This window comes from Equus asinus, chromosome X, assembly GCF_041296235.1.
Source record: "Equus asinus isolate D_3611 breed Donkey chromosome X, EquAss-T2T_v2, whole genome shotgun sequence".
Classification (NCBI taxonomy): Eukaryota; Metazoa; Chordata; class Mammalia; order Perissodactyla; family Equidae; genus Equus; species Equus asinus.
This window is the reverse complement of record NC_091820.1, coordinates 55752601-55776180: the sequence shown is the minus strand read 5'-3', so window position 1 is coordinate 55776180 and position 23580 is coordinate 55752601. Positions and strand designations below refer to the sequence as shown.

The 23580-nt window shown below is 43.3% G+C and overlaps 2 protein-coding genes across 4 annotated transcripts in view; both read right to left on the bottom strand.

Annotated features, from left to right (window-relative positions):
* ARR3 (arrestin 3) overlaps positions 1 to 1611 on the bottom strand; it is a 34841-nt gene extending 33230 nt beyond the window's left edge. For both annotated transcript variants that reach the window (XM_070503170.1, XM_070503169.1), the window contains exon 1: positions 1474 to 1611. The gene's annotated coding sequence lies outside the window, so the exon portion shown is untranslated. The remainder of the gene's footprint in view (positions 1 to 1473) is intronic.
* Positions 1612 to 6768: 5157 nt separating this feature from the next.
* AWAT1 (acyl-CoA wax alcohol acyltransferase 1) lies at positions 6769 to 14056 on the bottom strand. 2 transcript variants are annotated; one of them, XM_014835605.3, is made up of 7 exons: positions 13882 to 14056; positions 12848 to 12955; positions 12507 to 12577; positions 11414 to 11618; positions 10535 to 10706; positions 8773 to 8972; positions 6769 to 8564 (listed from the first exon to the last, which is right to left on the bottom strand). In XM_014835605.3, the coding sequence occupies exons 1-7, from the start codon at positions 14051 to 14053 to the stop codon at positions 8410 to 8412; spliced, it is 1083 nt and encodes a 360-aa protein (XP_014691091.2). In that variant the 5' UTR covers positions 14054 to 14056; the 3' UTR covers positions 6769 to 8409. The 2 variants fall into 2 exon arrangements, with proteins under 2 accessions (XP_014691091.2, XP_044619929.1); XM_044763994.2 differs by having other exon boundaries at positions 6769 to 6936.
* Between the last annotated feature and the right edge of the window lie 9524 nt (positions 14057 to 23580).

Genomic DNA, 23580 nt, shown 5'->3' with positions numbered 1-23580 from the left:
CATCCAGTAGACTGAGCTTCTTAAGGACAGGGTAGGTGTCTGACTTATTTTCCTCCAGCACCTAGCATGTAATAGGTGATCAATAAATATTGTTGAATGAAGTGAATGAATGAGTGAATGTCTGAGGTATCCAGGAAGACCTATCAAGGCCCTAAGTTATCAAGAAAGTTATAGCCCCAGAGTAGGTAAGGACCAGCCTTCTAGGTGAGAAGATAACAGAAAAACAGAACAGTCAACAATCGATTCAAAAGCAATTTGTTGTTGATTCTTAGAGAAAGTGAAAGCTTTTCCTCTGAGACCAAGAACAAAACAAGGATGCTCACTCTCACCACTTTTATTCAAAATAGAATTGGAAGTCCTAGCCAGAGCAAGCAGACAAGAAAAAATAAATAAAAGGTGTCCAAATTGAAAAGGAAGAAATAAAACTGTCACTATTTGCAGATGACATGATATTATATATAGAAAACCCTAAAGACTCCATCAAAAAACTTTTAGAACTAATAAACTAATTCAGTAAAGTTGCAGGATACAAAATCAAGACACAAAATTCTGTTGCATTTCTACACACTAATAGTGAATTATCATAAAGAGAAATTAAATATCTAGGAATAAATTTAACCAAGGAGGTGAATGACCTGTATATTGAAAACTACAAGACATTAAAGAGAGAAATTGAAGAAGACACAAATAAATGGAAAGAACACAGAATTGTGTTCATGGATTGGAAGAATTAATATTGTTAAAATGTCCCTACTGCCCAAAGTGATATACGTAGTCAATGCTCCCCATCAAAATACCAATGGCATTTTTCACAGAACTACAACAAACAATCCTAAAATTTGTGTGGAGCCATAAAAGACCCCAAACAGCCAAAGCAATCTTGAGAAAGAAGAACAAAGCTGGAAGCATCACACACCCTGATTTCAAACTGTATTACAAAGCTATAGTAATGAAAACAGTATGGTATTTGCATAAAAACAGACACATAGATCAATGGAACCTAATAGAAAGCCCAGAAATAAATCCATGCATATGTAGTCAATTAATTTATGATGAAGGAGCCAAGAATATGCAATAGGGAAAGGACAGTCTCTTCAATAAATGGTGCTGGGAAAATTGGACAGCCACAGGCAAAAGAATAAAACTGGGCCACTATCTTACACCACACACAAAAATTAACTCAAAAAGGATTAAAGACTTGAATGTAAGACCTGAAACTATAAAACTCCTGGAAGAAAACACACACGGCTCCTTGACATAGGTCTTGGCAATGATTTTTTGAATCTGACACAAAAAGCAAAAGCAATAAAAGCCAAATAAACAAGTGGGACTACATCAAACTGAAAAGCTTCTGCACAGCAAAGGAAACTGATACTGAATCACTTAATCTCAAATTTGCGTGCCCAGTGTGCAGCAAGCCAAACACTGAGACATCAGTGCTTGTGTTACCAGCTACAAACATAGGTTCTTTACCTGCCACACAAGAGGGGTCAAATAAAAACTGGAACGCGAGGCCATGGCAAGGAAAGCGTTTTCATTTTGGGTGACATCAGCCAGGAGATGAGAATGAGCCCTCAAATTAGTCTCTTCTTGTCTACCAGAAAGATGGGAGGCGAGGGGTTTAAAGGTTGCAAAGAATGTGTCTGCTTGTGGGGCGGGGTTAGGGAGCCTGTGGGCTTGCTGGTTGGAGCTTTCCCACCAGCCAGTGTTCTGCCTTGGGAGGCTGCTTGCAGAGAAGGGGAGGAGATGAAATAGAGTCCAAGTGGCTGTCCTTGATTGTCTGCCTCTGTGGGGGATGGTGGATTCTGGTGCCAGGAAGCCAAGGAGTAAGCAGGGAAAGTGCTTTTGGTTTTAACCCTGTATATGCTGGGTTTAATGTAGGGGAACTGATATCATGGCCAGTGTCACTTGGAGATGGAGAAGGGCCCCATTTGTGTTGGCCAAGATGAGAAGGTAGGAGCATGGGTTTGCTCAAATCCACCTTCACCAGAGCAAAAAGCAGGGGTGTTTTATAGAGCTAAGGGGATTGGCAGGAGGAGTTTTGGGGAAACAAAGGAGTCACTCCTGATAAGTCCATGGGCAATCTGCAAAGGCTGCTGGGGGCCAGCCATCCAATGATCGCAACCTCCCCAAAGGCATTCTCTTTATTCTACAAAACAAACTCACAAAGCCTCAAGACCCTAGTCATTCCTCAGGTTAAACAAGGAAACAGGAGATTGACAAGATTCATCTATGTCTTTGTTGGGAACAAAGTCAGAAGGCAATCGGAGCCAGACAAGTGGTGCAGTGGTTAAGTTCACACATTCCGCTTCAGCAGCCCGGGGTTCGCCAGTTTGGATCCTGGGCGCAGACCTACATACCACTTGTCAAGCCATGCTGTGGCAGGCATCCCACATATAAAGTAGAGGAAGATGGGTGTGGATGTTAGTTCAGGGCCAGTCTTCCTCAGCAAAAAGAGGAGGATTTGTGGCAGATGTTAGCTCAGGGCTAATCTTCCTCAAAAAAAAAAAAAGGCAATCATGTTCTTATTGAATATCTACAGTAACCCTCAGGTACCCGGCTTCAAAACCATCAACAAAACGAAAAGGCAACCTACTGAATGCGAGAAAATATTTGCAAATTATATATCTGATAAGAGGTTACAAAACATATAAAGAACTCACACACCTCAATAGCAAAAAAAAAAAAAAAAAAAACCCAAACAATCCAATTAAAAATGGACAATCTGAACAGACATTTTTCCAAAGAAAACATACAGATGGCCAACAGGCACAAGAAAACATGTTCAACATCACTAGTTATTAGGGAAATGCAAATCAAAACCACAATGAGATATCACCTCATACCCATCAGAATGACTATTATTAAAAAGACAAGAAATAACAAGTGTTGGCAAGGATATGAGGAAAAGGGAACACTTGTGCACTGTTGATGGGAATGTAAATTGGTGCAGCCACTATGAAAACAGTATGGAAGTCCTTCAAAAAAATTAAAAAGAGGGGCCGGCCCGGTGGCACAGCGGTAAGTGCACACGTTCCGCTTCGGCAGCCTGGGGTTTGCCGGTTCGGTTCCCGCGTGCGGACATGGCACTGCTTGGCAAGCCATGCTGTGGTAGGCGTCCCACATACAAAGCAGAGGAAGATGGGCATGGATGTTAGCTCAGGGCCAGGCTTCCTCAGCAAAAAGAGGAGGATTGGCAGCAGTTAGCTCAGGGCTAATCTTCCTCAAAAAGAAAAAAAAAAATTAAAAAGAGAACTACCATATAACCAGCAATTCCACTTCTGGGTATTTATCCGCAGAAAACCAAAACACTAACTCAAAAGGATACATGCACCCCCATGTTCACTGCAGCATTATTTACAATAGCCAAGATATGTAAACAACCTAAGTGTCCATCGATAGATGAATGAAACTGTGGTTCATATATACAATGAAATATTATTCAGCCATAAAAGAAATGAAATCTTGCCATTTGTGACCTTATGCTAAGTGAAATATCAGACAGAGAAAGACAAATACCATATAATCTCTCTTATGTGTGGAATCTAAAAACATACATAAATAAATAAAGCAAGCTCATAGATACAGAGAACAGATTGTTGGTTACCAGAGGCTGGGGGTGGGAGTGGGAGAAATGGATGAACCATTTTTGTTTTTGTTTAAATAAATTGAATTTAAAAAAGAAGTTTTGAATTCAAATACATGAACAATAGTTGTGAATGATTTATGTGCACTTGAGAAGAAAGTGTAATTCCTTGTCCTGCTTACTAGGTTCTTATCACTTGACAGCCTAGTTTACATTATATATTGTTTTATTCAGCTCCATATTTTTAAAATCAGCTTTTTGTTTACTTGCTTTGCCATATCCTGATAGCAGAGTGTTGACACTCCAATCACATTATACAGCAAACCTTTGATATGTGAGGAATACATCCCAAGCCATGCATCCTGAGACTGTTTGATTTTCATCCGTAAGTGCTGTAAAGGTATAACTGAAAATTTCAAGTTTTCCTTGCACATCCTTAGTAGGGTCAACCACGAGTAGAGAGTGACAAAACTAAGTTTACATTTTGATATGGTTCAGTTCATTCACTAGCTAAATCACTTGTTTTGGCAGAATTAGAAATTGCCCCCATGTCATGGACCTTCAACAATAATTTCTCAAGCACCCACAATGAAGCAGGCGCTGGGCTAAGGGGTGAGGATAGAGAGCTGAGCTACACACTTGTAGGCCCTGTGCTCGTGGAGCTTCAATGCAGTGAAGCACACTTGCAGATTATTGAAGCTATATTAAATCCGTAAATCCCAAAGTTCTACTCTATGTTTAATTTTTTCCTTGAACTTCTTTTTTCAGTTTTTCTGTTATGTGGTTTTATGCTATCTTATTTAGCTTATTATACTTTCATTGTATATCATACTTTGGACCTAAATGCCCTGACTTTATCTATCTCTTTGGTGCCTTTCTTTTATGAAATCACCTATGAAACCCCTTCTTTCCTTCTGGGAAATATATATTCGGTGGCTATCACATGCCAGGCACTGCTTTAGACATTGGGAATGTTGTGACAAGTAAGAAACAGTTTCTGTTCTCAAGAAGCTCTCAAACGAGTAGGAAAGACTCACCTAGAAGCAAATAATTATGCTGGAATATAATGTGTTAAGCACCACAGTAGAGTCATCAAAAGGCTATGGAAGGATGGAGGAAGGGGTTATTAATTCTTCCTGGTGAAGGCTTCACTGAGAACGTGATATTTGATGCGGGCTTAAAAGATGAATAGGCTTTACCATGTAGAGAGAACATGTACAAAGTCAAAGAAATGTGAACATGTTCAGAAAACATGAAGTAGGCCAATGTACTACTTTATTTAGATCATGATAGGGAGTGACTGGAGGTTAAGAGGGGCCAGACTGCGAACGGCCTTTTTTGGCCTTCATGTTGGACCAATCAACTATTATGTGTATGGAGAGGTGTTAAACTCCCTGGCTGATAGCCGGGGTCCAAAAATCTTTGACAGAGTACAGCTCTTCCCTCTGCAGGGCAGCCCTCTGGATATCACTGAAGTACTCTGCTCACTTTTTGTCTCCATGATTACCTCAGACAGATCCCTGGCCATTTGGTCCACTGGGGTCACCATCCTGGCCACTCTTTGGAAATATTCCTTCCTGTTCTCACATTCTGCGATTAAGTCCTACTGATTAGTTCCCTTGATGACCACCACGTACGAAGTCACTGTGACATCCAGAGTGTGGAGCAAAAGCTTAGAGTATTAGAGTGTCTCAAAAATACTTAGAGGGGAGGAGGAGAAAGAGGGAGGGCAAGAGATTGCATTGTGGGGTAGAAAGTGATGGTGAGAAGAAAAGATACAAGGGGAATAAATTTTTGAGGAGGATCAAGTGGCCAATGCTAACGGGAAGGCAAAGGCTGAAACTGCAGTCCACTTCTGCTTTCACTCTTCCAGGTGTAGCCTCATTCCCATGTGTGCCCTTGAGACTCTTCTGGAAAAATGCTGCTCTTGTTGCCCCTTCCTGGACAACCAGGACAGGTGGGCACTATTCAAATCCAATTCCCCTTTTACTCAATTACCTTCTGATCACCCCCTGTGAGGTTTTGACCCACCCAGTGGGCCCCAATGACTCCTACCAAGGCTTCTCCCAATCTGATAGGCCCCCAAATCAAATCAGCCACCTTCATGATATTACCAGCAGCCTTCTCTGCCATGCTAAGGAGTTTAAATTTTGTCCTGTAGACCAGCATTTACAAGACTGTATTTAGAGGCACTCCAGATATTCCATGAGAAAGTAATAGGTGTTATGTAAACAAGGGTTCTGTTGTCAGATAAGTTTGGGAAACACTAAACAGTCCCTCTTAGAGAGTCACCAGTGCTCATCAGTGTAGTAAAGACTTTGAAAATATTTCATTAAATACATCTATCTAACTTTATTCAATTAAGCATCTCCCGTAGTTATTTAACCACAGAACCATTTTTTTCTGTGCAATATTCATCAACATCTGAGGAACATTGGTGGTACTGAGAACATGATTTAGGATATGCTGGTAGAAGCATTATAGGAATGATAAAGGATTTTAAGCAGAGAACTAACTAGGGGGAAGATGATTCACCTGGTATTGGGTATGTTGAGGTTAAAGTACATGTTAGAGATTGGTGAGCTGGATATACTGGTTTTGAGGGAAATTCCTTATGAGGGAAATCTGGTTTAGAAATAGATATTTGAGACCGGAAACAGTGTAAAGTGAGAGAAGAGGGTGGGACCCCACCAAAACCCAACATTTATGGGCTAAGAAAAGGAAAAAAAGCTAGTCTAAATGGCCTTTTCTTCCCCATTTTTTCCCAGCTTTATTGAGATATCATTGATATATAACATTGTGTAAGTTTAAGGTCTATGACATGATGATTTGATAAACATATATATTGCAAAACGATTACCACAATAAGGTTAGTTAACACATCCCTCACGTCACATAATTACAATTTTTGTTTTTTGTGGTGAGAACATTGAGATCTATCCTCTCAGCCATTTTCAAATATATGATACATTATACTAAACCGTAATAACCATGCTGTACCTTAGATACCCAGAAGTTATTCATCTTATAACTGGAAGTTTGTACCCTTTGACCAACATCTCCCCATTTCCCCCACTTGCCAGCCCCTGGCAACCACCATTCTATACTCTGTTTTTATGAGTTTGGCCTTTTTCTTAGATTCCACAGATAAGTGAGATCATACAGCTTTTGTCTTTCTTCTGACTTATTTCACTTAGAATAATGCTGTCAAGGTCCATCCATGTTGCTGCAAATGGCAGGGTTTCCTTCTTTTTTATGGCTGAATAATATTCCATTGTATCACATCTTCTTCCATTCACCTGTCAGTGGACACGTAGGTTGTTTCTATGTCTTGACTATTGTGAATAATGCTGCAATGAACAAGGGAGTGCAGATAACTCTTTGAGATACTGATTTCATTTCCTTCACATATGCACCCAGACATGGGATTGCTGGATCATATGGTAGTTCTATTTTTAATTTTTTGAGGAACCTCCATACTGTTTTCTATTGTGGCTGCACCAACTTACATTCCCATCAGCAGTGCACAAGGGTTCCCTTTCCTCCACATCCTTGCCAACACTTGTTACCTGTTGTCTTTTTGATAACAGCCATTGTAACAGGTGTGAGGTGATATCTCATTGTGATTTTGATTTGCATTTCCCTGATGATTAGTGACGAAGAGGATCTTTTCATGTACCTGTTGGACGTCTGGATGTCTTCTTTGGAAAAATATCTATTCAGGTCCTCTGCCCATTTTAAAATCAGATTATTTGGTTTTTGCTATTGAGTTGTATGAATTTCTAAATGGTCTTTTAACTTTTGGTCCCTTGCTATGCTTTTAAGTGTGTCTTTTGTTGGTTTCCTTGTGAAGGAAGAGACACCTGTGTTTTTATTTACTCTTTTAAAATTCTCAGAATACAGCTTTAAGAAAAACTTTAAAACAGAACTTAGTCAGGATTTAAAATATAAAGTACCTTCCCCACAGTAGATTCGGGGTGGTTGCAAATACCTTGGGATTATGGTGTTAGAGGACCATTGTGAGGACAAAGTGACCTATGTGAAAAGCCTCTGCCAACTTAAAAGTAATCCTGAGTAAAATGTCTTTGATCTTTCTGAAAAGCATGCTCGCTAGCTTAGTGGTGTAGACATAAGGTAAGCCTTTATATTTGGAGACAGCAGACTACCACACAAAAACTTGCACATGAATGTTTATAGCAGGATTATTCACAATAGCCAAAAAGTGAAAACCACCCAGAAATCCATCAACTGGTGGATGGATAAAGAATGTGGTGCATACATACAATGAAATATTATTCATCCAGAAAAAGAATGAAGTACTGATACATGCTACAACGTGGAGGGGTTGGGGGAGATGGGGGAATGGGGAGTGACTGCTAACGTGTACTGGGTTTCTTTCGAGGGGTGCTGAAAAATGTTCTAAAGTTAGATAATGGTCGTGGTTGTGCAATATACTAAATACAACTGAATTTTACACTTTAAATGTGCTAAATTTATGGTATGCAAAATATATCTCAATTTAAAAATGCATTAAGACAACAACCAGAGAGGGGGCTGCTCAGGCTGCCTGGCTATCACTGGAGTCCTTCAGGACCTGGGTGGGGCAGGGAGCATGCAATTGGCTGGGCTTGAGAGGACTGAGAATGCCCCATCTGAGGAATGACTGGGTGAAGCTCCTCAGGGCCAGCAACTGCAAGGGCTCTGTAGCAAGGAAGCAATTCCTAATGCCCTCCCCTGACATACCTAGCCCTCCCTCAATCCCCCTTCTCCCCCTTTTTGGTTAGCAGTAAAGGCATGTGCTCTTGGGCATGCAGCCACTTCAGTCACAGGAAAAGCAGCTTTTGGGTCTCTGAGTAGCCATACTGAGTTTTATGCTGCTCAAACAGTTTGTGCAGGGCATCCACATAGAGTGCATGGTATTTGTCCACCATCTCCTGGCTTGGATTTTCAATTTTGGGCACTGGCAGAGGCTCCCCAACTGCCAAGAGAGGTGGGAAAAGGGAAAGGCAAGTATTAGACTCTTCTCTTTCTTTAACCTTCTTCTCCTTCCCTGGGCCAAATCCTCTCGCATCCCATGTTAGCAGCTCCCAGCTTTTCCTCCTCTGATACCCTCTTCTTTGGTGGGGGAGGGGAGGTTGAGGTTGAAAAAGAGCTTAGGTGGCCTTGGGGCTGAGAGCAGCACTCACCTACAGTGATGATAGGCAATGGGTATGGCAGGATCCCAGTGGAGCCTTGGCGGAAGCCTCGACCATAGACCATGCAAAAATAGAAACCAAAGATATGGCGGAAGCAGTTCTGGAACTTATGCATCCTGCTGTCTTTATGGAACAGCACCTGATCAAAGATCTCGGTTTCTCCAAAACTGAAGGTGGGAACCAGATGAGCCCTGTAGGAAAACCCCGATTTATTTCCCAAACACAGGCTAGGGTAAGAAGAACATTTGCTCATGGCCAGGCTCCCATCTATTATAAAATCCCCGTGACATAAAGCATTTTTTCTTGCACTAAATAGGGCTCCCATATTGAGTGTTTTTTGTCCTGAAATTTTCAAGGCTATCTCTAGTCCAGGATCACAAGGGCAAGATATGGGGGTGCAGGAAAGGAAAAGGAGTTTGGGCAGAGATGTCCCGAGACCTACATCATGTAAAGAAAAGCTTCCAGGAGGTGTCAAGGAGGGGAACATCTGACTCTGTTTCTACTAGCAGGAAGCACAGAGACGATGACGATGATTCTGCCCAGATGTGTATATATGACATGTCCCTCACCCACAGGGACTATGTATAAGGTAATTCTGTCCTTGAGTCTTGGAATTAGAGCAGAGAAAGGTTGTTTCCCTCCCACAGGCCGTGGGAATTCACCCTGACAGTGCCCTAGGGAGAGAAACAGGCTCCTTAAGTCTTCCTGTGAGAGAAGAGTAAAGAGAACACAGTCTCTCTCATTCAACTCTTTGTGAGTTACTAATAATGATCTCAGAATTCTGATATATGTTACCTTACTGGTTCCTCACAACAGAGACAGTGGAAGACACAGTAGGGGGTTATTTTCTTTATCTTACAGATCCAGAAGCCCAGGTTCTCAAGGGGGAAGGTCACTCAAGCAGTCAGTGAGTGGCAGGACCTGGACTAGAACCCAGGACTTCTTCCTCACAGCCCGGAACTCTCTCCTACATTATGCTCCAAACTGATGAACAAGCCACTCAGACAAGGTCCTTAGAAGAAATATTTCCCTCTTCTCTGAGTCTGCAATAGGACAATTGTCCCTGTATCCAGTGAGCTAGCCTACTAACCTGATGGGACACCCCACAGCTCCACCCTTGGGCTCCTGCTCTTTGCCCCCACTGTTTATCCCTAAGTCAGAGTGACTAACATTTATCCATTGCTTACTGTGTGCCAGGCACTTGGTAGGTGTTACATGTGAATGAATTCATTTAAACCCCACAATAATCCTATGAAGTAGGTACCATTATTAGTAGCCACATTATGAAGATGCAAACACCAAGGCTCAGAACGGTTGAGTAACCTGTCCCAGAGTGCACGGTAAGTCATGGGGCCAGGATTTTAAATCAGGCCCCTGACTCCAGAGCCTACGTGCATACTCACCATACTGTACTCCCTCTTGAACTTACCATTAACAGACAGATGTAGATATCAATGTTGATAGAGATAATGTGAGAGTCATCTATATACTAAGGGAGCCCTGGCTGATAATGAATCAGGAACCCCCCCCGATAATGAAGAATCTGGGTTTCTGGTTTGGCCTCCTGGGAACTTGTTCAGCTAGCTCAGAAGGAGTGGCTAACCTAAACCTTTTTGGAAATCCTAAGGTCATCTCTGCTACTTACTAGGTAGTTCTATGAGGTCAAGATTCATGTCTGATTCATCTTGGCATCGCCAACCAGGTCATGCTGCTTAAAGAAGGCCACCCCCTCTGCCGTGGGAGGAACACCTACCCATGCTGGAGCGCTGTGCGCACAAACCCCTTGCGCTTCTGGAGGATGAGGGTGGTGGTGTTGGGCACACTTTGCAGGGCCTCTCCCACCCCTCCCACTACAATGCCCACGAGGTTGCCAGTGCCGTGGCTCAGCAGGTGATCAATAGCTGACTGACTCACAGAGCACACACCTGGAGAGAATCAAGGAGCAGAGAGAGGAGCAAAATGATCAGGAGAGGAGAAAATGGCTGAGAGGGAACACCCTCTGCTCTACTCCTCACTGGCTTGTTTGTGTTCCCTCTTTCCCATGGGTCCTAGGAGGAGGGTCAATGAGATGGGGCAAAGGGTATGGAGAAGAGAAGGCTGTGGGCAAACACAACACGTTTCACTTTGAGGCAATATCTCCACTTCGCAGGAGGCACTGGGTTGAAACTACAATAGAAAGGTTTTCAGTGGGATGGGTAACCAGAGGACTTTCTGAATCCCAACAATAATTCTACCCTTTTCTTTTCTTCTATTGCCATTAACAGCAACAGCTTTTATTTATTGAGCACATACTCTGTGGAAGGCACTATATTGAACACTTGTATTACCTCATTTACTCATCACATCACATCTGAGATTGGACTATTATCATCAGCACTACTTTACGGATGAGGAAACTGAGACCAATAGAGGCTCAGTAGTTTGCCCATGACTACATAGTAAGTGGCAGAGCCAGGACTCAAACCCAGGCAATTTAGCTCCAGAACATATGCTTCTAATCACTATGCTATGATGATGGGGGGTGGGGGAGAAAGGGTGAGATGGGATTGAGAGGTAGGGGATGTGGCTTAAAAGGGTGCATCTCCAAGCAGAGAAATGAGCCAGAAGCTCCAGGAAGTATGGTCAGAAGCACCTTTGGCCATGATGTAGTCTCTAATAAGGGGGATCTTGAAGAACCAGGACAGTGTGGCCAAGTGGGGAGTGATGCCTGGAAAGATCTTCGAGAAGCCTGTGGCCTCAGTGCAGAAGTTGCAGAAGGCACCAAAGGTCAAGACGCCATGGGGGTGAACACCCATGAGGTAGTTGTGCTTAGGTGACAGGTCTTTAGTCTTCAGCATCTGCAGCCATGGAGAGAAACACCAGAGGTGGTGAAATGAGATCACGTGGGGAGGCAAGGGGGAAGACACTTCAGGGATCAGGACATTCTCTAAAGGGGAGCTTTTCAACAGATAGGCCATAAGTGTGTTTCAGGGGGCTGAGATAGGGTCCTCAACCTCTGGGAAACCAGGCAGGGTTTAGAGCAGCTAGAGCTGCTGGGCCTCTTGCCTGTGGTTGCAAGTAGTCTCAGCCACTCAGTTAGAGCACTTTATGCATGGTATCGTCTTCTATGACTGCAGTTATGTGAGAAAGGTCAGTGAGCTCTGCTCTAAAAATAGGGGCAGTGTTTCTTGTCTACTCCAGAGTGCTCAGAGGATCAACATTGCAGTACATTTCTGAACCTCTTCCTGGTGCTTTCTCCCCCAATGCCCCTCCCAATGTCTGCATAAGTAACTTTTATTGAACTTTGAAAAACCCTGCTTCGATATCACCATGTCTGTGAAGCCTTTCCTTACCCCTCATCTGAACTACTTGTGTACCTTGTACCAAACCACAAATATGTACTTGTCTGTCCTCCCCATTAGATGTGAGCTCCTTGTTGGCAGAGGTCACATCCTACTCACTTCTCTGTCCCCCAAACATGGTACAGAGTAGACTTTCAATCAATGTTTTTTAAACTGCGCTGAAGTATATTCGTGTTTTTGCCTGCGTCATCTGGTAGGTCAGGCCAAAGGTGTCCAAAGTGTCCTAGCAGAGCAGTGAGTGCCCAGTGGCAATGCTGAGTCCTGAAGTATGTCCAGCCTGCACTAAGACTTCTCCGGGATACTCGTTATGGACAACCCTAGTCCTTTGGCACAAGTGCTCAATATTTTGGGAACTACGAGGGACTCTGGGGAAGAGACACTTACTGTAATGGGGAAATAGTCCCTGAAGTGGGTCCAAATACACCAGTTCCTTACCCAGGCCGAACGCCTGCCACCTGAAACAGAAATATCAGCAGGAGATGGTGTCTGTGTGTGCCAACCCCACCCCTGCCGCTCACCCGGGGCTTCCCTAGCAGCATGGAGGGACCAGGGCTCTACTAGAGAGGTGGAAAAGGAAGAGACCCCAGGACAGTTCCAGTTGGCTCAGCCCCTGTGGCTCTCAGAACCTGATTGAGAGGCCTGTGCCACAGTGAGTGGGACTCCCTGGTTACAGGTTAAGGTGGAACATTCTTAGGCCCTGTTCTTTCTAGGTCCATGAGTCTTACCTCGTTCTGGGGTCTTCCAGTCCAGGAAAAGCCAGGTAAAGTAAAGGGCTGGTAGCAGCCACAGGGATGTAAGCAGCAGGTAAATGAACAATGGCTGCAAGATCCAAACTGATGAGGGAGCAGGTCAGACCAAATTTGTGCTACCAGCAGAACTTGACCGTATCTAGCCCCATTAAGAGCCCTCCAAACCACCCAAGCTTCTGGTCTTGGACTTTTGCGTAATCCAACTCCTGCCCATCCATCACCCATGTCCACTTCTCCTTCAAACATTTCCTCTATCATCTACCATATTTCTCCACTTACCTGTCATCCCTGTCCACCTATCTCCCTGCCTGCTCACCATCCCTCTATGCCTGCTCCTTGCCTGCCAGGAGCTTTTTCCCCCTGCTCCCATTTGTCCACCATCTTTTCCCTCCCTATCCATCATCCCTGAACCCTTGTTAAATCACCAGCCCACCCTCCCTTGCCCATATACTACCCATATTTCCCCACACCCCGCCCACACAGCATCTGCATCCCTCTACTGTTTCCCATCCACCATTCTCGTCCTCTTACCCATTCGCCATTTCTTTCATTATCTCTGTCTCCCCCAATTCTATCACCACCCTCCTCCCAGAATGGAAAACTCCATGGTTCAAACACAGGCTATACTTCTCTAAGTCTGTAATGCTAATGTTTCTTCTGTCCCACTCCCCATGCTTCCTTATGATCATAGACGTATCATACCTATTCCCTGGGCCTCACTTCCCCTCTCCAGATAGTGGGGATTAGGAAGTGGCCAAAATTAGCTAGATCTACTCAAATCTATCATGACTGTTCCATCCCGCTGCCTGTCCTCACTGGCCCCTGGAGCTCTATCTCTTCCTTCCCCAGGGTCCTCCTGAAACTTGAGACTCCTTGGCTTCACTCTGTGCTACTATCTGAGATGATCAAAAGCCAGAGATGAGACTTCCCATAAGCATAAAAACTGCCCCAGGTCTGGCCCTGGCCTCTGACTCTGGCTTCTTGCCATGCACTCTTGGATCGGTACTCACACAAGACAATGTAGCTCAAGGGCCACTGCACAACTGTTAGAGTCTGGAAGTGCTTAGGCTGCTTGAAATAAGGCATGGTGCCCAGGAGCCTGAGGAAGGTGAAGATCTCAGAACAGTGTTCCAACCAAAGATGACACCAGCCTCTGGAAGCTTCGCTCAATAGTGAACGCATATGATTATGAGGCTTTTCACCTGTCCTCTCCCTTCCTTGCCCTGCCCAACACCCACCACCCACCCACTGCAGGGGGAAGGCTCTGGAGTACCAAGGACTGCCCCATAGGTCTGAGTCCTGGGCTCTGCCCATTTGCCCTTTGACTCTCTTTCCTGGAATTATTAGGACATCAGGATGGAGAAAGGTAAGAAGGACTGCCATCCAGTTCTAGAGACCCAGAGATCCAGCCGCTCTGAGACTACAGGGATTGTGACCTCAGGGAGATGGCTGGTGGGAAAGGAGCTCTGGGGGTTTGTGGGATGGAGAGCACCTGGGGTTAGGTGTCTGTTGAGACTGTTGCTTTGAGGCAGCGTGGTTTGGCACTGTCCCCTTCTTTTAACTTTCTATTATAAAAATTTCCAAACACACATAAAACTAGAGAAAGCAACAAAGTTTCATCGTTGTGTTCATGTTTTGTGTTCATCCTCAAATTATTAACATTTTGCCATACTTATTTCATCTCTCTCCTCATTCGTTTTTTTGGGGGGTTAGTATTTTAAAGCAATTCTAACTCATCATGTCATTTCACCTCTAAACACTTTACTATATATCTACAGAAATATGGATTTTTCTTCCATAATACTAATGCCACTATGACTCTTAACAAATTCAATAATTCTCTAATAATATCTAAATTCCAGTCCATATTCAAACGTCTTTTTATTGTTGGTTAATTTTGAATCAGGATCCAAACAAGGTCCACTGATTGTAGTTGGATGTTATGTCTCTTAAGTCTATCTCTCTCTCTTTAATTTTTCATTTAAAATAAAACCCAGATACAGAAAACCACCTAAAACAAATGTATGGTTTGAGGGGCCGGCCCCGTGGCCGAGTGTTTAAGTTCGCATGCTCCGCTTCGGCGGCCCAGGGTTTCGCTGGTTTGGGTCCTGGGCGCGGACATGGCACTGCTCATCAGGCCACGCTGAGGCAGCGTCCCACATGCCACAACTGGAAGGACCCACAACTAAGAATACACAACCATGTACCGGGGGGCTTTGGGGAGAAAAAGGAAAAATAAAATCTTTAAAAAAAATGTATGGTTTGATGAATTATTATAAGACAAACACCTTGGAACCACCATTAGGTCAAGAAATAGAACTTTTCCATCCACTCGAGAAGCCTCTCCATGTTCCCCATTCCATCCATAACCCGCCTCTTCCTCCCAAAGTAAGCATTATCCTGACACTTAGATACATCTTTTCCTTGCATTTCTATGCATTTCTATTCATTCCCAAAGTATTTCTCTAATGACTATGGTTTAGTGTTACCCATTAAAAAATTGATATGTCCCTTAAATTTTCTCTTTTTCAAACTTTTTATTTTGGAACAATTCTAAATGTATAGGAGAGTTGCAAAGATAGCACGGAGAGTTCCCCATATCCTTCTCCCAGCTTCCTCTCATGCTAACATCTTACGGAACCATGGTACAGTTGTCACAGTAAGAAACCAATACTGGTCCATTACTGTTAACTCCAGACTTTATTTGAATCTCACCAGTTTTTTCTACTAATGTCCATTTTCTGTTTCAGGATTCCATCAGGTCCCGCATTGTATTTAATCATCATGTCTCCTTAGTCTCCTCCAATCTGTGACAGTTTCTTGGTCTTCCCTTGTCTTTCATGATCTTGGCACTTTTGAAGAGTTTAAGTCTATTTTAATGTACAGGTTGTCCCTCCATCCTTTTCTTTTCCTGATGATTTATCTGTTGAAGAACCCATGGCATTTGACCCGGAGAATTTCCCACAGCCTGGACCTTGCTTACCTTGTGCTTCAGCAGGTTCCTCTGTATTTCCCACAGATTGGCAGATGGATTCAAAGACCAGATCAAACTCAGGTTTCAGGCCTTTGGCAAGATCTTAATTTCTTTTTAATATGGAGCACTCTCCCTTCCTACCTTCCTTCTTTTCCCCATGCCACTGACCTGTTGAGGACTGTTCTCCCTTGGAGTAAGCCAGTCTTCCAGGCCTCAGTACCAGCTCCCAGGAGCAGAGGTGGGGATGTGGAACCTGGTTCCTCGGCGAGTCCCAAATACAGACCAAAGTGAGAGAGGGGAAGCAAGCCCTCATTCCTCTCTCTAATTCCTGCCTCTTACCTTGTTTTAACTTTATGCCCATTGTAAGCAAATTGAGTTGTGGGTTTTTTGGTTGTTTTTTGCACCTGAAGATTGTATCCTTCTAAAGGGGTAGGGACCATATCTTATCTGTCAGTGCCTCTGCTCCTAATGCCTGGAAAGCCCTAGTACTGAATCAATGATCAGTAAGCGAGTGTCTTAGTTTGAGGTCTGTGATCAGGATGGTTCTGGGGACTTGAGTGGGGGACAAGAGACTATACAGAAATAAAGGACAAGGGATACAATACAAAGGGGGAGAAGAAGACTGAGAGAAAGGAAGGCAGATGCTGACCTTTGAGACAGTTTGGCAAAAGACAAAGTTCTTCTATTTTGCCTCCCCTACACTGGGAGGGCCCTCCCTATTCCAGATCCTCCTGCTGATTGGACGCTGGGCTGGCCCTGGAACAAATGTTAGCACTCAGGTATTTCAGCATCTCCACCCTACTCAAGTGTTGACATCCCTCTGGTGAGGGTGGGGACTAGCCCCTGGCAATATGAGGGAGATTAGCATTCCATCTTTCCATAATAGAATTTTCTGGACCTTCCTCAACTCCCTCTCCAATTTCTCTCACCCTTGCAAATTGTCTTCTCCAGGACTTCTCCTGGGTTAACTTTTAATAATGTGTGCATTTGCGGTTGTTCCCCTGTATTTCCTCATGCCTCCCTGAAAAAAGGGAGGAAAGTTGTTGAGAAGACACCCAAGCTACAGAGAGTTGATCTGTACACATATTTTCCCTTCTAGCAGCAGATCCCATCCCTTGCTTTAGTATTTTAATGTTTAAAATGTCATAGACTTCCACATGATAATAGTTGTATTTTTAATATCTGTTGATTGAGAAATATATAATAAACTAAGGCATTATGGGTATACATCATGAAATTTGAAAAAAACATACGTGGAAGCATATTATTTATTTATTGTAGACAATGCTTGTGCCCTGTAGGAATTTCCAGAACCCTTGTAATAAAGTTACTCCCCCTACTCCCCAGAGGTTTGCTGCCAACAAGGTGGAAACAATGGTTTGTTTACTTTTTTCAAAATGGAATTGATTTATTGTTTTTCCTGATTATAAAAATAATCCATGTGGGGCCAGCACCGTGGCCAAGTGGTTAAGTTCACAGGCTCTGCTTTGGCAGCCCGGGATTCACTGGTTTGAATCTACAGACCACTCATCAAGCCATGCTGTGGCAATGTCCTACATAGAAGAACTAGAATGACCTACAGCTAGGATATACAACTATGTACTAGGGCTTCAGGGAGGAAAAAAAAATACTCCAAGTAAATCACAAAAATTTCAGACTACTCAGGAAAGCATAAAGGGAACAAAAATCACTCATAATCTCACCACCACTGTTAAGTGATAGCATCCTGGTATTTCTTTTTCTTGTCTTTTTCTATACAAATATGGACATAGATATAGTGTCACTGTGAAGAGTTTGGCTCTTGAGTCCAAGACACCTAAGTCTGTATCTCAGCTCTGCCGCTTAAGTGAACTCTGGCAAATTTTGTTTACTGCCGTTGAGTCGATTCTGACTCCTAGCAACACTCTGTACAGCAGAGCGGAACCCTGCCTGGTCTTTTTGCGCCATGCTCTCACCTTCAGGTGCTATATCAGACAACGCTCCACTGCTATTCATAGGGTTTTCATAGCCATTTTTTCCGGAAGTGGGTGCTCAGGTGCTTCTTCCTAGTCTGACTTAGTCTGGAAGCTCCAGTGAAACCCGTTCACTATGGATGACCCTGCTGGTATTTGAAATGCTGGTGGCATAGCTTTCAGCATCACGGCAACACGCAGCCACCACGGTATGACAACCAACAGATGGGTGGTGTGGTTCCCTGACTGGGAAATGAACCTGGGCTGCCATGGTGAGAGCACAGAATCTTAATTGCTAGACCACCTGAGCTGGCCGTGGCAAATTATTTAACCTCTTAGTGCCTCAGTTTCCACATCCGTAAAAAGATGAGTATAATATCTACCTACATCATAGGGTTGTCACGAGGATAAAGTAATTAATGTAAAGCACTTCGCTCAATGCCTTGCTCATATTTAAAGCTCAATAAATATTAGTTATTACGTATAACCATTAACCAAAATGGAATTATATTCTATGTGCTGTTTTGTAACCCGCTTTTTCACCTAATGGTATATCATGGACATTTTTCATGTCAATGTTCTTCTATAACATCATACATAGCATTTCATTGTGTGCATAGGCCATGATTCATTTAACCAATCTCCTGTTATGGAGGAGGCACTAATTTCTAGACATGCCTCTTTCACTAGCTGGTCAGACTTCTAGGTCTTTTAATCGTAGAGGAATGGTCACTGATCAGAAACCCTCACTTACCTGCAGCCCTTTCAGTGACACTGCTCAGTTTCCTCTCTCCTGGCAGTGTTTAGGATTTACTGGGACACTTTCTCAAGCCTCCGTTAACCTGGGTAGGGTCCAGGGACCAGGTAGCCTGGTCAGCAGAATCAACCTCTTTCTCCAAGGACAAGACTGGGTCTGAAGAAAGGGCTTGACCCTCTTCTCGAAACAGCTCGGAAAACAGGTTTCATGAAGGCCCCCCAAATTCTACTAGACCTGGCAGGGCTGCTGCGTAGACTCACCTCAGCTCAAGCTCAGGGAACATTTAAATGCAAGCCAAGTCCAGGACTGAGGTGATGTGTGGAAAAATGGAACTTGTAAGCTGTGGATCACTGACATCAGCCTGTACCCAGGAAAAACTAGGGTAAGAAATCTGTTTTATCAACATGTTGGTTTCTATGCTTTCATATTGTTTTCTTTTCTTTTTGAGAAGAAAATTAATCTAGTCTCACCTGAACTAAGAGAGGCAGAGATTGCAATTTCCTAGGCCAGGGGCTTTCTTGGTATGTAGGTGGTCCTGGCCACCATGAATTGTATCAAAGCAAATGGAGTGAGGGCCGGCCCTGTGGCCGAGTGGTTAAGTTCACGCGTTCCGCTTCGGTGGCCCAGGGTTTCGCTGGTTCGGATCCTGGGCGCCAACACGGCACCGCTCATCAGGCCATGCTGAGGCGGCATCCCACGTGCCACAACTAGAAGGACCCACAACTAAAAATACACAACTATGTACCGGGGGGCTTTGGAGAGAAAAAGGAAAAATAAAACCTTTAAAAAACAAATGGAGGGGCTGGCCTGGTGGCGCAGCGGTTAAGTGCACATGTTCTGCTTCTCGGTGGCCTGGGGTTCGCTGGTTCGGATCCCAGGTGCGGACATGGCACCGTTTGGCAAAAAGCCATGAAGTGGTAGACGTCCCACGTATAAAGTGGAGGACGATGGGCATGGATGTTAGCTCATGGCCAGTCTTCCTCAGCAAAAAGAGGAGGACTGGCAGTAGCTAGCTCAGGGCTGATCTTCCTCAAAAAAAAAAAAAAAAAAACCAAAAAAACCCTCCAAAACAAATGGAGCGTTGGCCAAAAGAAAGGAAGAAACCTGGGGATGTGGGAACTGGTTGTTAGTAAGTACACTGATCCTTTCTTTTCTCTCTCTCTTTTTTTAATGTGGCCTCACAGAATTGTATTAATCATAATCTTTGGTTGATGACACGCTCTCATCATTGTCTTATAGACGTCCCTCTTCTCTATCTTTATTGATTCATATTTTTCCAGTGGGTGTTTCCTTCTTAAGCACTACACATGGGAAATACTGTCTTGCCCCTGGGTCACAATTTAGCAGCTAATTGTCTGGTCTTGGCCTTCACTTTCTTCTCAGAGACCAGAAGGTATCTTCTTAATGCTACAGCTTTGGTGATAGAGTTCTGTCCCTTATCTTCAGTCCCTGTCCTGGTAAGGATTCATCAGAGCAGCATCAAATCTTCAAGTGAGCTCCCTCACTACAGGATGTAGACAGAAAAGAGCCAAAGCAGGTCAGAGAAGAATGGACAGGTGTCAATGTTCCCCCAAGCCAATTCCATGGTCATATGGAGATCTAGAGATCAGAAACGAGTTGAAGTTCTCAGATCTGGAAAGTCAGCAAGGTGTGGAGGTCAAGTAAGAATATAGCAAAAGGCAAGGCCATTCCAAAGAGTGACACAGCCAGTGGAAACCACCCAGGCCTAGTCCTAGATCAAAGATGAGTGGAAATCAGAAAGGCAGGTGATCTTGATGTCTCTATCCGGGTGATTAGAATAATCAGACTCTTGCCATTTCCACACCTGCTTGGCATGCTGGTCTTGCCTGTCAGGGAAGGTCACTGGCCAACCCCAGCTTATCCCTCAAGTGACCCTGCCTGCCTCTGGTTCTTGGCCTATTCCTTCTATGCCTGCTTTGCATGCTAAACAACTGGATGAATTCATGCTGTACGATGTGTGCAGAAATAGCCAAGCTGGGGGTGGCAGGTTCAAGGATTTGTTTAGTGCAGTATGATAGCTACAAGAGTGAGAACCAGAGTTTGCAAAGAAAAAATCTGTCATATCACTCAATGTGGCTGGCAAACGCTAACTGGGAAGCTGCTTCAGTTTCCCTGATGTCTTTGGACTCTGAGGGACTAAGAACCAATCAGTCTGAAGAGGAGCAGTTTATTGGCTGCAAACTCTCTGGTGCCTATGCACCCTCAAGCGATTCTTCATAACTCACATGTCCAGGCACAGGTAACAGCCCTCTCCACTGCACGGTAGTGGGGAGTTACATTTGCTTGTATTATCCTTAACCTGTTCCAAAAAACGAAACTTCGTGTATGATGAGAGAAACACCTGTCATATCACCACACCATGACCTGTTTACCTGCAGGAAACAGGGAAATCTAGGAGGGGCCAAGACCTACAAGCTGAGCCACAGGTTGCAAATTTAAATGTCTCTGGGGACCAGAGGTCCCAGAAATGAGGGAACAAGCTGAGAGTTATTTACTAGGGAATGGTGGGGATTGTGGTGACCTTGAGAGGGCACGCTCCTTTTAAAAAGGCCTTTAAAGTTAGTTTTTCCAACTTTTTCTTGTAAAACAATTCAAACATGCAGGAAAGTTGAAAGAATAGTATAATGCACACCTGTATACCTTCCACCTCTTCAATTCAACAATTGTCAATATTTTGCATATTTATTTTATCTCTATGTGAATGTAAGTATGTACATATGTATGTATGTTTTCTTTTTCTGAACCATTTCTAATTTTAAAAACAGCAATAACTGTACTGTCTAAACGTAATACAACTGCAAACAGACTTGGCCCAAGGGCTACTAATTTGTGACCATGGGGAAAGGACTGGTACGGAGGGCACAGACCAAGTGTGAGGTGCCAGGAGGAAGTCCTAGTAATCCAGTCAACATTGAAAGATCTGACATGGAACGAAGGGTGCACTAGCAGAAATAGGCATGGCCTTCCAGCTCCTCCCCAGCCTTCTTGTTTCTGAAAAGAGTATATAATCCTTTTCAGGTCAGCTAAAATTTTTCTTTGTGTTATTGTGAAATATATCATACATATAAAACAGTCGAAAGAATAGTAACCCAGCTAAAGCAATAGTATGCTTCCAGTAGCTTTGAAGGCCTCTGTGTGCCTCTCCCTAATCTCATTCCCCTCGCTCCTCCCCCACCATGAATAACTACTATACCGTTGCATTTGTCTATTATTTCCTTGATTTTATTTGTAGCTTTATCACATATGTATGTGTGTCTCCCTAAACAATAAGACACTGTCTATTTTTGCCTACTTCTGTGTGTGTGTGTGTGTGTATATATATATATATATATATACATATATATAATATGATATTCCTCTGTGACTTGATTGTTTTCACTCAACACTAAGATTTTGAGATTCATCTTTGTTAAAATATGTAGCTCTGCTTTTTGTATTCCATTATATAAATATGGATGGAAGTACCATGATTTATTCATCTATGTTCTTATTGATGGACATTTGGGTTGTTTCCAGCTTGTTTTTGCTATTATGAACCATGCTTCTGGGATGGTCTTTTTTTTTTTTTAAGATTGGTACCTGAGCTAACATCTGTTGCCAATCTTCTTTTTCTTCTTCTTCTTCTTCTGCCCAGAGCCCCCCAGTACATAGTTCTATATTCTAGTTGTAGGTCCTTCTGGCTCTGCTGTGTGGGATGCCAGCTCAGCATGGCTTGATGAGTGGTGCTAGGTCTGTGCCCAGGATCTGAACCAGTGAAACCCTGGGCTTCTGAAGCGGAGTGTGTGAACTTAACCCCTCGGCCTCGGGGCCAGCCCCCAGGACAGTCTTATACATGTCTCCCGGTGCTCTATGTGTAAAAGTTTCTCTAGGATATATGCCAGGAATGGAACTGCTGAGTCAAAGGTTCTGCGCATGTTCAGTTTTACTAGGACATGCCAGATTGGTTTCCAAAGTGATCGTATTATATGCTTTCCCCAGATTGTGAGTTCACCTTGCTCCATATCCTAACGCTTGGCTTTAACTGACTTTTTAATTTTTGCCGATCAGTTTAGTGCTGAACGCTACCTTATTGTGTATTTAATTTGTGTTTCCCTATTTACTAAAGAGGTTGAGCACCGGTTCGTGCGTTTAAGGGCCATATCTCTTTTGAAAAATTTCTGCTTATGTCTTTTACTCATTTTCTATTGTTTGTTTTTCTCTTATTGATTTGCAGGAGCTCTTGATACAGTCCACATACTAATCCTTTGTCAATTAGATGCTGTGAGTGTCACTATACCAATTTGCAATAAGGTGCAGAGGACGTGGTCTCCAGAGCCAGACTTCCCGGGTTCAGATCCCAGCTCCACCCTTTACTAACTGATCTCAGGCAATAACCTCTCCAGGCGTCAGTTTCCTTAACCTCTCTGAGCTTCATCTTTCTCACCTGTGGAGCACCTAACTCATAGAGTTATTGTGCCAATTATGTCAGTTAATATATATGAAATACTTAGAATGGTGCCTGGCCTATAGTAATCAACACATAGATTTCAATAGGAGGCTCCTCAAGGGCAAGGAGTTTGCCCTGATTTGTTTCCTGATTTATCCTAAGGACCATCCACAGTGCCCGGCCCACAGTAGATGCTCGCTAATATTTGTTGAATAAATGATCTTGCTCCTGGTTTGTGGATTATCTTTTCACTTTCTTTACAGATTTTTTAAAGTTCTCAGTTTTAATGTGGTTGAATTTATCAATCTTTTCCTTTAAATTTTATACTGTTTTTGTGTTGTTTAATAAATTCTTCCCCATTCTAAGGTTATGAAGATACTTTTTCCAAAAGTTTAAAAGTGTATTATTCTCAGAAATTTTTTGTAACTTTGGGGGAAAAAAACATGCAAAAATAGCAGGTTTAGTTAGTTACAGAAAACTTAAAAATCTCCACAGAAATTGATCTGAGTGCTTTTCAGTCTGCAAATGGGGCTGGGCTAAGACTCTTAGCTCCTCTTCAAGCTCCTTCCCTCATGTTTT

Coding starts and splice junctions, on each gene's coding strand:
- AWAT1 (XM_014835605.3), bottom strand. CDS start 14,053: ATGCGTTCACTATTGAGCGAAGCTTCCAGAGGCTGGTGTCATCTTTGG. Junction 12,956..13,881: donor CTTGAGCTACATTGTCTTGT/GTGAGTACCGAT, acceptor CTCCCTCATCAG/TTTGGATCTTGCAGCCATTG. Junction 12,578..12,847: donor CTGGAAGACCCCAGAACGAG/GTAAGACTCATG, acceptor TTTCTGTTTCAG/GTGGCAGGCGTTCGGCCTGG.